Raw genomic sequence first — 16,170 nt, forward strand, 5'->3', positions numbered from 1 at the left:
GAACTGGAGATAGAACAAAAGGCAAAACCAATATATTGATGAAAACAATTGAAGGTCACTCCTGTGATGTACATATATCCTGAAGCTATCGTAATACACAATTGTGAAATAATACATTGGGCATAATCATGTCCATATAAATGATTGGGCTAGTTTACAAAATGGGAATATTCTCGACAGAAAGCGAAAGAAAAAAAAAGAAAAGAAAAATTCATCCTTGTACAACACTTGTATGACGATGGCGCTTCACATCCCAGTTGAAGACGTCCTGCCTATTCTTTGTGCGCCAAGCTTTGGCTGAGCTGGCTTTGTTCCTCGACCCCTACCTGATGAAGCTAGAGGTCTAGCTTTGGTTGATGGTGGGGGTGCAGCGATGGCACCCCATAAATCGTCACTGTTTGCTGCTGCTGGTGGCTTCAAGGGCTTCCCAGCTGATTTCGGTGGAGGTGCAGCTATCGAACCCCAGAGGTCATCGTCATCATTGTGCGACGTTGAAGGTTTGATGTCTGAAGACTTCGATGCATTCTTGGGTGCTGGAGCAGCTATAGAACCCCATAGAGGATCCTCTTCTGGTTTGGGCACCTTTGGTTGATTTAATCTTGACGAATTTGATACTACAGTTGACAAATTTGAATAAATAAAAGAAAGTAATGGCATTATTTTCAGCTCTTTTAGCAAATATGTGTATATAACAGATACAGTAACAAAAACAAAGCCTACCTGGTTGTTTTGGTTGCGCCACAGGACGTTTCTGAGCAGCCTGTATGTTAGAGAGAAGAGATGGTGGAGGCTTCTCGTCAAACGGATCTACATCATCCCATCCTTCTTTATCACTACCATTCTCTTCCTGAGTATTATCGTTTTCAATTTCACCCCACCCATCCACCGAGGACCTTGCTGATGCTGGTGCAGTTTGATCAAGAGAGCTAGAAGTGGATGGGGCATATGCTACGGTGGAAGATCTATTATCTGTGACAGTAGAATTGACAAATGATAAGAGCTCACATTCAACTGTAACACGTCATATACTTTGTTAATCCTCTTTTAAGATATTTACATTTTTCCTCTTTTCATTTATAGCCCGTGATCCCTATCTAGTGATGAAAACTGAGCTTAATACTCATGATTAGAGCAATTTGAAAAAAAGTCTAATACCTGATGTGACACTGGAGGTTGCTGAAATTTGAGAGTTGCTAGCATTTGCACTAGAAACCGGACCATGGTCAGAACCTTTTCCCTTCTGAGTAAGAGAACTCATAGCCCACCTGTACATGGATATGTTTCTAATAAGTAATTCAATTGCATACAGGATCATAATAAACTGAAAAAGCATAAGATGACTTCCACACACGTAAACAAATTATGAATTCCTTTGGCTGATGGCTAACTAGAAACGAATTTACCTACAATTTTCTTTTCTTCTTTTGTATATACTGACTAGAGAAAAACCTACATTACAGGGCCCATGAAATGGGATCCCACAGCACAGCACAGAATATTTGACAAATTGGCCCCTCCAAAACTTGGTGTTCAACAAGAACAATGGCCGGTGACAACCATGGACCTCAGGATCATACATAACAGATTCTATTTGCTTGTAAACGAAGCATCATAACTTAGGACAAGACATTATGAAAAATAGTCATAAAAAAGGAAGGTAGCATAAATGTCTATAAAGCATCAGCATGTGTAAGAGAGAAGCATAAAAAAATGTTGTCCTGTGACCTAAAGATACAAATCTATGACGCAGGAAGGGATATTCTTAGAGAAGGAGCTTCCTATTTATTATTATCAAATGCTCCCTCCGTACTTGTAAAGGAAGTCGTTTAGGACAATGTTTAAGTCAAACCTTGGGAATATAAATCATGAATAACTCTCAAGTTGTTGAGTTTGAAAATGTAAAAATTATATGAATAGATTTGTCTTGAAAAATACTTTCATAGAAGTATACATATATCACTTTTCAATAAATATTTTTATAGAAACAAGAGGTCAAAGTTGTGTTTTGGAGACCGTGTCGCTGTCCAAAACGACTTCCTTTACGAGTACGGAGGGAGTATTAGAGAGGTTACCAAGCCATTTATTATATAAGGCTGGCCATATGCACATCCTATACGAGGCAGCCAAATGTATTAGTGATAGGATGAGAAACTTCACTATAATTGTCCCAGTTTTCAAATAGTAATTAGAAAAACGACTGGATCAAATCAAGACAATCAACTTAAAGAAATATTTATTTCTATTGACATGTAAGATAGAGGATAGCCTACAAATCTATGAGGCTCCAATATCAAGAAATGAAACAAGCATATAGTGATTGGAACATAGGCAACATACCCAAGTAAACCAGCGTTTCCAGGCTTTAACTGGATACCAGTAGCTTCGGCTGCGCTGTTGTCTCCCATAGTAAGCTACAATAAGTGTAAGTATGAAGCTATGTCAATAAATTGAAGCAACAAGTGTACAGTGCCAAAGCCATGAAAAATATATGAACACAGATTGGAGTAATTAGACTAGTGTTGCAAAAAGGATGTGGGGTATAGCTCTATGTGCCAGAGGAGGTATTTTTTCAGACTTTTGACATTGTTCTAACAGCCAAAACCATTGGAAGTCGTCTGGCATTTCTAAACTAGTGGAGAAATGACAACCGGATAAAAGTAATGGCATATCTAAAACCTATGATACAATTAGTAGCAAAAGAAAATGAAAAACAAAAGATATTTTACAGTGACAGTAAGTTATCTACCAACATATTATGGTCATAACACACATGCATTGTGTTAGCATGCCATCTAGAGCAAACCAGTAGTGTAACAAACGGTCCAGAATAGTGGATATATTATAAGCAAATAAACTGTATGACTAAATGTGCATACCTTTTCATGATGTTGTTTTGCTATTTGCAAGAATTGATCAGTAGCCTGGAAAGCCTTGGTCCTCACATCACTACAAAACCATTGGATGCCTTAGTTGAAAGACCAAAATAAGATGCATCGTACAGTTATAACTTAAAGAAAGTAGTATTGTCAATGCAAAAATCTCCCATGTTAGTTTTAACTGTCTTGTCTGTTAAACTTCATATTTCAATCCATATCAACTTTTATAATATATCCATACAGGACATTTTTTCGATCAATTGTGCATGGGTACATCTAATGCACAAAGATGTCTTAGTTCTGGAAACCATATGCTAATGAATCGTGCAATGACAGTTAGGCCAGAAAGTTAATAAGCAAAGCTTGCTTCTAAGAAAAAAAGTCAAATCAGACTGATAGCTACTAGCATATGCAAAACATTGAGCAATGGTGCTATGATTCATGTTGGAAAGGGTACCAACCATTTGAATTTTACTTGGATATAACTACTAGTGGTTAGTGAGACAATAATCTATTCTATCAAACTAACAGATCTCTGAGCCTTTAATTGCTTGTTACAACAAGCAACAATGAGAAAGTAGAGACTGAGAGCTAAATGCTGTATGTTATACCTATCTGGATCAAATGTGAGGACAACAACGTTAGGCAGAATACGAGTTGCAATCTCTGTCATTTCATAGTATGAACTAGTGACACTTAGCGCCATGATGCCTGCCAGACAAATGGTAAAGCAATACTTACTTGTCAATAATTAGTACGATATAGCATTGTAAGTAGTAAAACAGAACAACTCTACAGGGCAATGTACCAGCTGCTCGAGCAGGGGGGAAGGTATCACGTAATGCACGGACAGTAAATGCGTTGATCAATACCCTTTTCCTAGTCTGTCAAAATAGCAAAACATTGTTAGGAATGACTATTTACTTATTTAGTACAAACAGAAAATGAACTCGATATCTAGGCAAGGGAATGGAGAACTCCAGGATATATTTGTGTTGCTTTCTTTGGGTCAAAACTCAAAAACATATTTTCTAGTAATTTTCAGGTGATTATTATTTCCTCTTGTCTTTCTTTCTTTACTATCATACATTTATGCATTTCCTTGGCCTTATACTAGCCAGGATCACTATGATCAGTAATCTCCAGTAACCAGCCAGTTTTTAACAAAGTTTATCACAGACCATGGAGATAAATGGTACAAAAAACATGTGGATTTTAAATAATTGAGAAACTTGCTGGTCAGAAATCCAGATATACTGGCTACCCATCTTAAAGTCAGCTTGCTTCAGTGAAATTTCAAGGAAAATTAGTAAGAAAGCAATAAAAAGGACATACCCCATCATTCATGTAGTTTGCAATATTTCCAAGAAGAATTGTAGTGTTTGTCCTGATCGCAGGTTCTTCATCAACCTGAACACAGATAACAATGATTTTTTTTACTTTTAACTAAATTGTATACCTTCACATGTCAAACTGAGTCCATCTGAGGCATTTCAGTTAGAACAGAACATCACCTGGAGCTTAGATAGATACTTCAAGAGAGATCCTGAAATCGTACGCTGAGATAACTACAGTAACAGATTGGTGAATTAGTCATAAAGAAGCAATAATCTTCCTGAAAAAAAAATACCACGAAAATTTGCAATCCCAGGATTTTTTTTTCTTTAAAAGCCCGCTGTGCACACAACCAGAGAGAGCGATAGATAAATTTAGAACACTTTTTAAAAAGAAAACTGTTAACACAACACAATCAGTAAAAATGAAAGACATCCACAAGGATTTTGTTCGGGGTGCAAATGTTGATCATGCAGAGGGTTGTGAGGGTCTTACTTTGGGTGCCAATACAAGCATAGACTTCAAGGTCAGTTCACGAAGAAAAGCAGAAGTATCAGAGAACCCAGTGGCAACATGGGGGAAAACCTGCATTAGAGATATTTATCCTGTCAAGCATCAACATTCCAGAAACACATGCAGATGTCCATACAGGAAATGATAGCATACTTGCTCATCAACAGTTTGAGCTGTCAATGACTCCCCAAACTGATCTATGTGCTGCAAAAGGCTAACTCGGATAGCTCGGTCATTAGAGGCAAAAAGCTTCACAATTGTAGGCAAAACCTGAAAATGCCAGTGGTTTTAACTTGTGTTATAACATCGTAACACACATTTACTGGAATGACTAACGAATATTGGGTGAAAACGAAAGAAATGAAGTCAAACCTTTGCACTAAATTGGTCAGCTGGAAGCCAGGAACCCATCTTCAACAATACAACCAAGGCTGGTGCAGCAGCTGAACCAAACTCAAGAGCAGATGCCAGCACAGGGAGCAACTATTGACAGAGTAACCAACCGATAAGCATATAAACAAGAACCGGGGGAATAATGGGTTCTATTCATGACTTGAACATTACCTTTTTCAGGACTATCTCACGAGGAAGCTGCTCAGCTATGTTCGGTAGTTTACGGAAAAAGCTATCTTTCTCAACACTGTCCTTTAAGTTAAGAACTTCCATGAACTGTATGGTCTCTACTAACTTGTTCTGGAAAAACTCTGAAAATGAAGAACCACAATTGTCACTGCAGCTTATTTAAAGTAATCCAAATAATTGACATAGAATTACAGCATTAAGAGCAAAAGTAGAAGATTATGGGCGTCGATGTAATAAGTGTCGAAATACAAAAAGTAATTCCTGAAATGATGAGAGAAAAATATGTTGAACTTACCACTGTTGTCAATAAGTTTAGAAGGGTTCATTCTACGAGAAGGGGCAGAACTCAAGAGCCTCTGGTAATCTGGAAGTAAAGACTGCAGCAAAATAGAAGGAAACCAACAACTTTATGATACGCATGAACAATGTATAGATTAGTCAGCATAATGCTCTACATTACAGACTTCAAACAGTGGAGAAGCAATACAAAAATTACCAACAAAAAAAATCAATAGCTAAATAGAGACAGATTCAGGACCACGATCGTGCAAACTAACCTTTGGGATTGAAGCAGTGTTCCGAAGGTCCTCTGTCCTGGTTAGCTTTGCACCAGAAAAGAGCTCATAAATTAAACACCCTGCAATGAGTCCAGAGATCAATATTTTTGGAGATGAGTCTAAAAACCATTTTTACTGTTAAATACTGCTATAAGAAACTTTCAGGTGCTCCTTGAATGTGATTATGTGAAAGAGATTCAGCTTAGTAACATATGACTATTCTCTGTGTGTTTTGCCTTTAGATTGTCTTACTTTCCCATTTTTTCTTGTTGATTACAAACAATGGATTCTCTAATTCGAAAAATATATCCTCCGCTGGGTGCCATTTATTATCAATATTTCATCATTCTGGAAATAATATTAAAGAGAGTCTATATGCAGCAAAGCAAACAAAAGCAAAATGCAAATAACAAAGGAATTCAGGTAACCATAGTTTATTAATTTGACACTAGACATGTCTTTTCTTGGTCGATCTTGACCTGGTCTATAGTGCAAAACTTTATAGTATTTACCATAAAAGATTTGAAACTACGATACAGGTCCATAGAGAGATATCCATTTAAAGAAAATAAACAACTTTTGCAATTAAAGTACAATAATGCCGAGTGCACATCCGACAAGGAACTGTTGAACAGTTTCCGAATTGTAAAATTATGGAAACAGAACAATCAAACAAGAATGTAATGAAGGAAAAGGAGTTAGCTCTGCTTACCCAGTCCCCAGGAATCAATTGCCCATGGAGGTGATTTCCTAATTGACACCCAATCTGACTTTGTTAGCTCCATTGGCTTATATTGTGTTCCAACTAACCATTCAAATTGCTGCAAAGGAACATAAGTATGTAAAAAGAAGTATGGTATATATCTCCCTCTATCATGTTGAATTTCCCTGATATTAAAGAGTACCAATTCTTACTTTCTAGAAACAATGGAAACTCAACATATGATAACATGACAAGCACGGTGTAAAACCATTTGTTTCAGTACATTCACCAAACATGTCCAAAAGAGAGTTGTAATAGTTCTATATCTATATATAAAGGTGCGGGACTGTGATTAAGAGACCATACCAACATGGGGCTATTAGAGGCTTCGTTGTTAGCATCAAATTCAGAAAGAACATCAAAAGCATGAAGCTTCCAATCTAGAGTTTGAGTAACAACTACGCTCGTCACGCATACATTCCCGTGAACCTGAAATTGATGATGACAATTTCAAATTTTATGACCAAAGAACTTCCAACATACATTGTTTTCGAGTGTCATTACATGACTTTGCACAAATAAGAACATGCATTTATATTGACTATTGTTCATTATCCACCATTAACAAAATAAGAGTAAAACATCATATCAACAAAGTTATACAAGTACAAATTCTGAAATCAAATGGTCAAGAAGAAATGACACAGTATAAGCTGGCTGATTGTGATACTTTTCTCATCTGGATAAAAAAGGATTTGGCATGTAAACAAGAAGATCCTGACGATAATTTGGTTGTGCAATCTAATTCCAAGGGTAACTTATACTAAATATAAATTAATATGTTTTAAAATTTTAAAAATGAGCAAATTATGCCCACCAGAAATAATTTTGTTGTGATGGAAATTGAAAAGTTCTGTGAGATAAGTAGTAGCCACATCAACAGCTTGCATTATGCGATTGTACTCCATTTGAGAGTGTGTGTGTGTGTGTGTGTGTGTGTGTGTGTGAGAGAGAGAGAGAGAGAGGGGGGGGGGGGGGAGGGCTTACAAGCTTGCAGTCGTTGTTGAGAAAGCTCACAGCTTTTGATATCTGGTGAAGACCCCAAGCAAAGTACTCATCTCTGGCCCATAATTTATCAGCAATAGTGAGAATAAATATGATTGTAAACAAAAACTGAGCAATATGAAATTTTGCTCTCGAGAAATAGCTACTGGCAATATGGTGCAGTAAACATGCAAACTGCCAACTCTGACAAGACTAGTGCACTAGAATTGATTAGCCCCAATAGTTCTAGACTATTAAGCAAAAAAAACATATTGCTCACACTAAATTAAGCAGCAACCGTACTCCATATCTGCACAAATATATATGTCATAATGTTAAACACCAAAGGATAGGGGAAGCTCATAATACCTCTGTGTGCCTCCCAGGTTCAGTTCCTTAAGCTTTTCTGAAAGTGGCGTAACAGGCTCTGTTACAATATAAATTGTATGCTTCATGGCAGGTCCATCAGGAACTTCTGCTTCAGTACTGTGAAGAAAGGATAAAATGTTTGGATGACGCACCTGCAATAAGTGCAGCAGGTCAATAACACTGAACTAACTTAGCAGGTGTCATATTGAGAGTAAAGAAGTCCAATGAAACCGATGACAAAAGCAAAACTCAATTGCACTACAAAGTGATATTTAAGTAAAGATGTCCACTAGAAGCAAATCACTGAGAAAATTTAATGCGAGATGCCAAAAAAGTGGACCGGCATGCATAACCTCGTACCTAATGGCTAATGCCCAGATGGAATTTCCTGCCTACTCTTTAATGTAAGCTGGAAATCCCAGCAAAAACCAAAATCTATTGTTGCAAGAACCTTTTGGCTTTCTTATAAAGCTGGGTCAAAGGGCCTTTGGTTTTAAAAAAATGCCAATATGGCATGATATAATGCCACCATTATTGAATCTTCTCTGTGCAGATTTTTTTCCTTGTTTTTGTTGTACCCTTGTAGAACTCAATAGTATATCACCATAGACTCCATTCTCATCTGTTAAAATAAGACACTTGCAGTACAAGTAGACATTACAAATCTTTAAGATCAACATTAGTAACTTACTGTTCGTAATCTCTTAACACCATTCCGACCAGCAACCAAGTGCCTGTCCTGAGGATTGCTCCCTGACAGAGAAAAGATTGACACGGGCGACCCATCATCCTGCAGAAAAGATAAGGCAACAATTATGTTGATAGCATCATATACATATGTTGTAAAATTAATGCAATATGTAATCATTTAGGGGAAAAGAGTATGCTGCGCAAATAAATCAAAGCTTGCGAAAAAGAAATGGAACCAGATAACACACTTAACAGACCTCCTAATTTTGATCAACATCACATCACAACCATCTGGGTGGTAAAATTGACGCATGAATGTTCTACACATCTCTATATTGAACTACACAAAGGCCACTATAAGTTACATACAATCCATCTTGACTTAGATCATTGCACCCTGAAAGGTCATCCATAACTGCCAAAAAGAAATGGATTATTGGTCTTTTAGTCCATTAACAGCCACCCAAACACAGGTACATTAGGCATAATTAGACATCTGATCATCCCTAGTTGAATGAGCCATGATCTCCAATCGACATAAGCATCAGTATGAGGCCTCCAATGTCACATATATCATCAGAGTGCGCTAATCTACAGCACCATTTGCAGAACACGCATGCACAAGGCATGCCCCCACTAGTCAACAAAAGATAAAACCTGACACAATCTCCAGCATCCCAATGCAACAACATCAAAAATAACTTTTATTTGGATGCTCAATTACCACCAACTGAAATCAATAACATCACTAACCATGAAGGAAACCTCACGAATAATCTAATTCCACAGCCAAAAAAAAAAAATCTAATGACTAAGTGCTGACATCAGTAAGGTCCTCACTATTACCAGATGGCATGCAACTGTGCAGTGAGCAATGACGAACTCCCAGTAATCTGGCAGAAATCACAGGCTCCCTTAAACCAGATCAGCCTCAAATAAACTCAGCACTGAGCCCACCAATTCTACTTCCTGAGGTATTACTCAAGCTAATATCGACCTAACACGAGCTCCAAACCGTACCCAGGGAGCACCCACTCAGACTCGCCGTTAGAATCAGCGCACGATCAGCTCCAACTCAAACTTAGCTTGACCCGGATCACTCACTAGCTTACCACCACCGAACCGAATCTGCGGCACGCTCTCGCATATCTCCGCCGCCCCATCTCATGGGGATCTATCAAATCGATCCGCGCCCCCGATCGAGCGGTGAGGGGAAGGGAGGAGAGCGTACCTTGGAGGTGCCGCGGTGGTGCGTCCACGAGCCCCACGCGGAGGCGTAGGGCTCGCCGATGGTGTAGGGGAAGTCCTTGAGGCCCGATCCGGATCCCGCGACCACCTCCTTGAGGAACTTGAACATTCTGCCCTAGGATTATCCCGGCGCGATTCCCCCCTCGGGTTTTTTCGATCGCCTCCTCCCCGCGCGGCCGCCGGTGGGTTCCGCCCGCCGACGCGGCGCCGAGGTAGATCCGGGCGGGCAGGAGGAGGCGTCGGGTGAAGCGGAGGAGAAGGGGGGAGGTAACAGGGGGCTCGGTGGCGGGGGCCTACCTGCAGGAAAGGCGAGGAAGACGGGGGGAGAAAAATAATTTGCGTTTTTGCCCTTTGTTGGCTGATGATTTTATTTTACCTCTGATGATTATTGGACGGACAGGCTGGCAGCTCATGCATGCAAAGAAGTGATTATGTGTGGGTGTTTTGACATGTCAAATTGCAAAGTTTGCACTTTACCATGCACGTGTGTATCACATATAGAGGCACCCTGATGTAAAAAATTGATCAAAGAAACTTGCTGTGCAGGGTGCATATGAAGGTCTCTGAGTCTGAGGCCCTTATTAAATTGGAAACTTTTCTATCCCAGTGCTACTGCATACCAAAGGTAGTGCAAGAGTTAGGGAAAACCTTGTTTAGAGCAAGTTTAATACTAGAGCTAACACTAACTATAACTTCACATTAGAGCTAATATGTATAATAAGTTATTTATAAGGTTAGTTTCATTTTTCTCCTTTTTCTTTTCTCTCACTATAAATTTAATGCATTTTATTTTACAGCATATCTTGCATTGAGAGCCCACACTCAATATTTTCCTTTATCTCTCTCCTTCATATAATAATTTTATAATTGACTTTTAGTCCACTATTTCCTTTGCTCTTAGGTCCCTGCCACTCTCGATTACTTATCGTGGAGTATTTTTTGTCAGAAATATTTAATGTCTAGAAAAAAAGCATGTGATTAAACCTTTAAATTTCTAACAGACAGATTTATGATATTATGATATGGTACAGTTTGAAGCAAATCCACATATATTATTTCTTTTTTTTCCTGAACATTTGAATATTCAAGAAATTATCAATTATCAAAATTTAAAATTTTGATTGAATCTTATCCTAAACGTCAAACATTCAAGTATGTGTTTGTGTGTACTGCAATTTGCAATGTAACCTTCTCCCCCTCTTGAGCTTGGTAAAAGTACAATTTTACTAGAAAACTCAATTTGTCTTGATAAATTATTGGGCATGTTTAGTTTATGGCAAAGAAAACTTGCTAAAATTTGATAATACTAAAGGACTAGGGAAGGTTGATATACATTTTTATTGAGACCTTACTACATTTTGGTAAACTTTTTAATAAATATTTTTTCCCGAGAGTTATCATATTGTGGTATGGTTATAATGTTTAGATTATGTTTGGTTTGTTATCTAAAAATTTAGTAAGGTCTAAACTTTTGATCGGACCATGCTAGAGATTGATTTATGATCGGATTAACTGCGTTCATTACAGTGATAATTAAATATTTTGAAAAATAAACTGAAAATAACTTAGAATAAGTGGTTTAAAAATACATCAGAAGTGCACAGGTATTTACATATTCAATATTTGTACATTATACTATCTATATGATGCTTCAGTTGTCACCTATTTGTACCTATTTGTACTGTAGCATCATATAACATAGAAGTTACAGTTTGTGATAATTTCCTACGCTATTGTTGTAGCAAACTGAAACATGTCGCTAATGTTGCAACAAATTGATAGTTTTATCACTAAAGTTGCAGTTTTCTGAAATTTACTTTTTTTTTTATTTACCATATGCTCCATCATGTTATCTACTCCCTCTGTCCCTAAATATAAGAGATTTTGGATACATGTGCAGATTCGTAGTATTAGGATATGTCACATCTATCCAAAATCTCTTATATTTAGAGACGAAGAGAGTACCAATTACATATGTACTTTAATGTTATAAAATAATCCGTGTAAATATATGATTCTATCATATTTCACATGTACAGTATAACATCCATAGGTACAAAATTATCCCAAAAACCTCAGTATTAATTTGTTTTAATATGTAGCAAAGCACGGGTATTTGGCCAGTGAAATGTGATGATTAACAGATGTGGTCAGGCATCGATGAAAATTCTATGTAGCAACTAGTACATATCACAAGCATTTTAGAAGTCAGGGTAACCAGAAGAGAAGAAGTGGTTTAGCAGAAACTGAAACATCACAACCAAATCAGACTGTGCCCACAACCACAGTTGCTTTGCTAGAATCTGAAAAAAAAAAAAAAAACCAGTGTTGCGGACCGTGGAAATTTGAATTCCAAGACAGAAGGAAATTCTAGTAATTTAAAAATGGGGTCATCCTCCTTCAGTCACTTTCACCCATCGCGCGTCCACACACGTAGCGTACGTACGTAACCAGCGGATCCAACGTTTTATCCCCCATTACAACGTTGGGGAATGTACTAATTGAAACAAAATATTACAGTAGTGAGTTAGGTGTTTTATGCGGAAGAAATTCTACGAGTACCATTTTTCAGTTTGGCCATTTCAAAGTTTCTGACTGACGATCACTTCAAGAATTTAGCCCGGCATTAAGCACATGACGATGATGGTGGTAAGATTTATACATGAAACATGATAATGGAACTTCTGTAGAGAACTAGCGATGCAATAATCTAATCTTTTCACTTATGTTTATGTTTATCACTCAAAATTTAAATTTTCAACCTTAAATTTGAAGTCGATTTTAGGGGTTTTTTATCGAAGTTTATTTTTCAGCCTTTGCTTTTAGGTCACCAATAACATGTATATAAAAATTTTATTCACAAATTAGTTCTAGTTTACAAATATATCACTACAACAAAACAATCCAAAGGAGACATCTTGTTTGTAAGATAAAGACGTTTTATTTCTTCTCCCACAGATAACTGAGACGCTTTTATAAAGCGTCGTAGGATCGTCTCTGTTTGCACCATCTCAAAATTATGGAGACGCTTTTTAAAGCGTACCTATATTATTTAAGACGTTGCTAGAGACGTGTAAATTGCATCTCTACAAAATATAGAGACTTATTTGATATTAATGGTTGCTAGAGACGTGTAAATTGCATCTCTACAAAATATAGAGACTTATTTGATATTAATGCTTTCATCTAGACTCGAACACAGCACCTGCAGGTTGCAAAGTTCATGCACTAACCAAGTCATTAACGTGACAATCTTGAAGGTAAATAGATAGTTTTTTTTTATATTGCAACTCTGCAAACATGCGTCCTGTAGCAGTACTCTTCTTTTTTAATCTAAGACTGAATATTAAATATTTATTTTTTTTCCAAATAATTATAATATTATTATAATGGTATTTAATGATGACGAATAGGAACAGTGTGTTTATTTTCTTCTTTTTCTATATAAATAATTATATATTATCTAATAACGATGACACGGATATAATAAAAACGTCTCAAAACTCATTTCTACACATGAGACATTCCAAAAACGTCTCAATATTCGTCTCTAAACGATTTAATTTTGTGCTAACATGTAAAGCGTCTTAAACTATATCCTTAACTAATAAAGCGTCTCAAATATCGTCCCTATTTCAATTTCACTTATAAAAAAGAGATGACTTATAGAATGACTTAAGTGAAACGTTTTAAAACAATGGTTTTGTTGTAGTGTATATCGTTTGGCTTATTCGACGAGTAAACCAAACAATGGGGTTGATACTTCTAGAGGAACAGAGAAGACGATGCAGTTCACTGTCTAGTTAGTGTGCACTCTAGAACGCTCTCGGCTTGGCGACAATGGTGGAGTGCTTCAGGATGTGGAGGCTGAACTGCCCACCCTTCTCGGTGGTGTCGACCCTGTCCTGCCCGGGCGGCGGCAGCAGCTCGAAGTTCTGGACGAGGCGGCCGATGGTGACGCCGAGGATGGGCAGCGCGAGGACGATGCCGGGGCAGCTCCGCCGCCCGGCGCCGGACGGCAGGTACCTGAAGTCGTTGCCGTTGGCCTCGACGTGCCTCTCCTCCTCGAGGAACCTCTCCGGCCGGAACTCCTCCGGCCGCCGCCACCGCCCGGGGTCGTTGGCGAGGTACCACGCGTTGACGAGCACCTTGCTCTCGGCGGGGATGCCGTAGCCGGCGAGCTCGGCGTCGCGGAGGTTCATGTGCGGCACCAGCAGCGGGATGACCATGCGCAGCCGCAGCGTCTCCTTGACCACGGCCTGCAGGTAGGGGAGCCTGTGCGTGTCCGGCTCCGTGATCTGACGCCCCGGGCCGAGCACCGTGTCCAGCTCCCGGCGCAGCTTCTCCTGGATCTCCCCGTGGTTCACCCCAGCTCCGCGATCGCCCACTCCATCGACCACAGCGTCGTCTCGATCGCTGCAAGCAACATGGTTAACGAAAATAAATTAAAAAGAAGAAGAAGAAACTGTGAACTGAACCGAGGCACGCGTACCGGCAACATTGATGTTCTCGACAATGTAGAGCACGTTGTCCTCGTTGATCTCCCCCTTCTGCTGCGCCTCCAGGATGTGATCAATGGCGCATTTGAGCCCATTGTTGTCCATGGCCTTGGTGCTCGCTAGCTTCCTGCACACACACAAGAAAGAAACACCCACCATGCGACGTGAGCAGAGGATTTCTGGTGGCTAATTGATGGAATCTCGCTCATGGAGGAGTACTCACTTCCTCTCCTCGAGGAAGAAGTCCTTGAAGAGCTTGAGGCGGGTCTCCTTGACCTCCTCGCAGATCCTGAGGTAGCCGCGGAGGAAGGGGCGGAGGATGGGGATGAAGTCGCCGTAGTTGTACTCGAAGCTCTGCGCGAGGCGGCTGCGCTCGCCGTTGAGCGCCTTGAGGCGGAGGAACAGCGGGTCGTCCGCGCTCTCGAACCGGCGGTCGAACATGATGCGGTACACGTTGTTGTACATCATGAGCTGCAGGCGGCGGCGGCGGCGGGGTCGGCGCGGAGGCCGTCCACCACGGCCGCGGCCTCGGCCTCCCACCCGGCGCGGTGCCGCTGCACCACCTTGCCGGTGAAGAACGGCACCGTCATGATCCGCCGCATCTTTCGCCAGTGGTCGCCGTACACGGTGAACACCATGTCCTGCCCCTTGCCGGTGAAGATGTCGAACACCACGTTGCGGGTGCGCGACCCGAACTCCACCCCCTGCGTGTGGAGCACCTCCCGCGCCAGCGGCGGCGAGGAGACCACCACCAGGTTGCGCTGCCCCATCCGGAGGAGGAAGATGTCGCCGAACCTCCGCGCCAGCGCCGCCAGGTTGCGGTGGTTGAGGTCGTCGCCGACCTGCAGCCAGTTGCCGAAGACGGGCACCGGGGTGGGGCCGGGTGGCAGGCGGAGCTTCCGGCCGCGGAGCTTGGACACGGCGATCGCGACCACGGCGGCTGCGAGGAGGCCGACGAGGAGCCTCTCCACGAAGAGGAGGTCCATGGCGACGACGACGGCCGCGTGGGAAGCGGTGGCAATGGCGATGGCAACTGCAATGCAAAGCGTGTCTTCACTTCACTTAACTTCACGTACTCTACTCTGAACCGTTGGTTCGTTGTTGCTGGAGGAGCGACGCGACGCGACTGTGCGTGTTATATAGGGGAGTCGCCGTTGAAGAGTTGACGGCTGTGGGTAGGTAGGGGAGTTTGGTGGCGGAGGATTGGTTGGTTGCTAAGGCCATTCATGCGTCCCTCTCATCTGAGGAGCTCAGAGTGCCACATAAATTAAGATCACTGGTCTAAAATCTTAATCCTTCACAGTGTCACAGTGTAAGTGGCTTTAGAAGTGACTTTAATTTTTATACTTCAGCCCCTAAATTTTTTGTTTTAGTTCTAATATATTTCGTAATTTGTGTAGAGGTCCAAAATTCACACTGAACACCCTAAAAATCTAGAAAAACAAATATATAAAATCCCCCCTCACCTCCCCCATCTCTCCCTTTTCCTCTCCCTACACCGGCAGTCCGGCTTCGGCTATCCCACCGGCGGCGCCCCTCTCCCCCTCCCCTCCTCTCTCCACCAATGTCGACACCAGTCCAAGCGTGGTCGGCGAGGGGCAGTCGGCTAGCGAGCTCCGGGTGGCGTGGTCGGCGAGCTCGACCGACACGGATCGAAGGGGCGGTGCGGCCGGCAACCCCGCCTCCTCCCACGGCCAGCGCTCCTCATCATCTCCCCAACCGGCAGCCCTCCTCTCCTGGCCAACTTTCGTGGT

The 16,170-nt window shown here is 40.9% G+C and overlaps 2 protein-coding genes across 2 annotated transcripts; both read right to left on the minus strand.

The window, feature by feature from the left end:
* Nucleotides 1-10: 10 nt before the first annotated feature.
* Nucleotides 11-10,218, minus strand: LOC127774734 (uncharacterized). The gene is made up of 21 exons (XM_052301024.1): nt 9,901-10,218; nt 8,671-8,769; nt 7,980-8,131; nt 7,614-7,686; nt 6,933-7,055; nt 6,576-6,684; nt 5,864-5,943; nt 5,602-5,683; nt 5,289-5,428; nt 5,097-5,207; nt 4,878-4,994; nt 4,707-4,796; nt 4,391-4,444; nt 4,212-4,286; nt 3,685-3,760; nt 3,488-3,587; nt 2,877-2,946; nt 2,338-2,411; nt 1,156-1,265; nt 721-969; nt 11-614 (listed from the first exon to the last, which is right to left on the minus strand). The coding sequence occupies exons 1-21, from the start codon at nt 10,024-10,026 to the stop codon at nt 247-249; spliced, it is 2,478 nt and encodes an 825-aa protein (XP_052156984.1). The 5' UTR covers nt 10,027-10,218; the 3' UTR covers nt 11-246.
* Nucleotides 10,219-13,537: 3,319 nt separating this feature from the next.
* Nucleotides 13,538-15,413, minus strand: LOC127759864 (trans-cinnamate 4-monooxygenase-like). Its single transcript, XM_052284081.1, is given in 5 exon segments — nt 13,538-14,284; nt 14,287-14,333; nt 14,410-14,543; nt 14,640-14,898; nt 14,901-15,413. Coding segments are annotated over 5 exon segments (1,494 nt in total). The 5' UTR covers nt 15,403-15,413; the 3' UTR covers nt 13,538-13,732.
* Nucleotides 15,414-16,170: the final 757 nt, after the last annotated feature.

Source organism: Oryza glaberrima, chromosome 1, assembly GCF_000147395.1.
Source record: "Oryza glaberrima chromosome 1, OglaRS2, whole genome shotgun sequence".
NCBI lineage: Eukaryota > Viridiplantae > Streptophyta > Magnoliopsida > Poales > Poaceae > Oryza > Oryza glaberrima.

Coding starts and splice junctions, on each gene's coding strand:
- LOC127774734 (XM_052301024.1), bottom strand. CDS start 10,026: ATGTTCAAGTTCCTCAAGGAGGTGGTCGCGGGATCCGGATCGGGCCTC. Junction 4,287..4,390: donor AGTATCTATCTAAGCTCCAG/GTGATGTTCTGT, acceptor ATCTGTGTTCAG/GTTGATGAAGAACCTGCGAT. Junction 615..720: donor GGCGCAACCAAAACAACCAG/GTAGGCTTTGTT, acceptor TGTCAACTGTAG/TATCAAATTCGTCAAGATTA.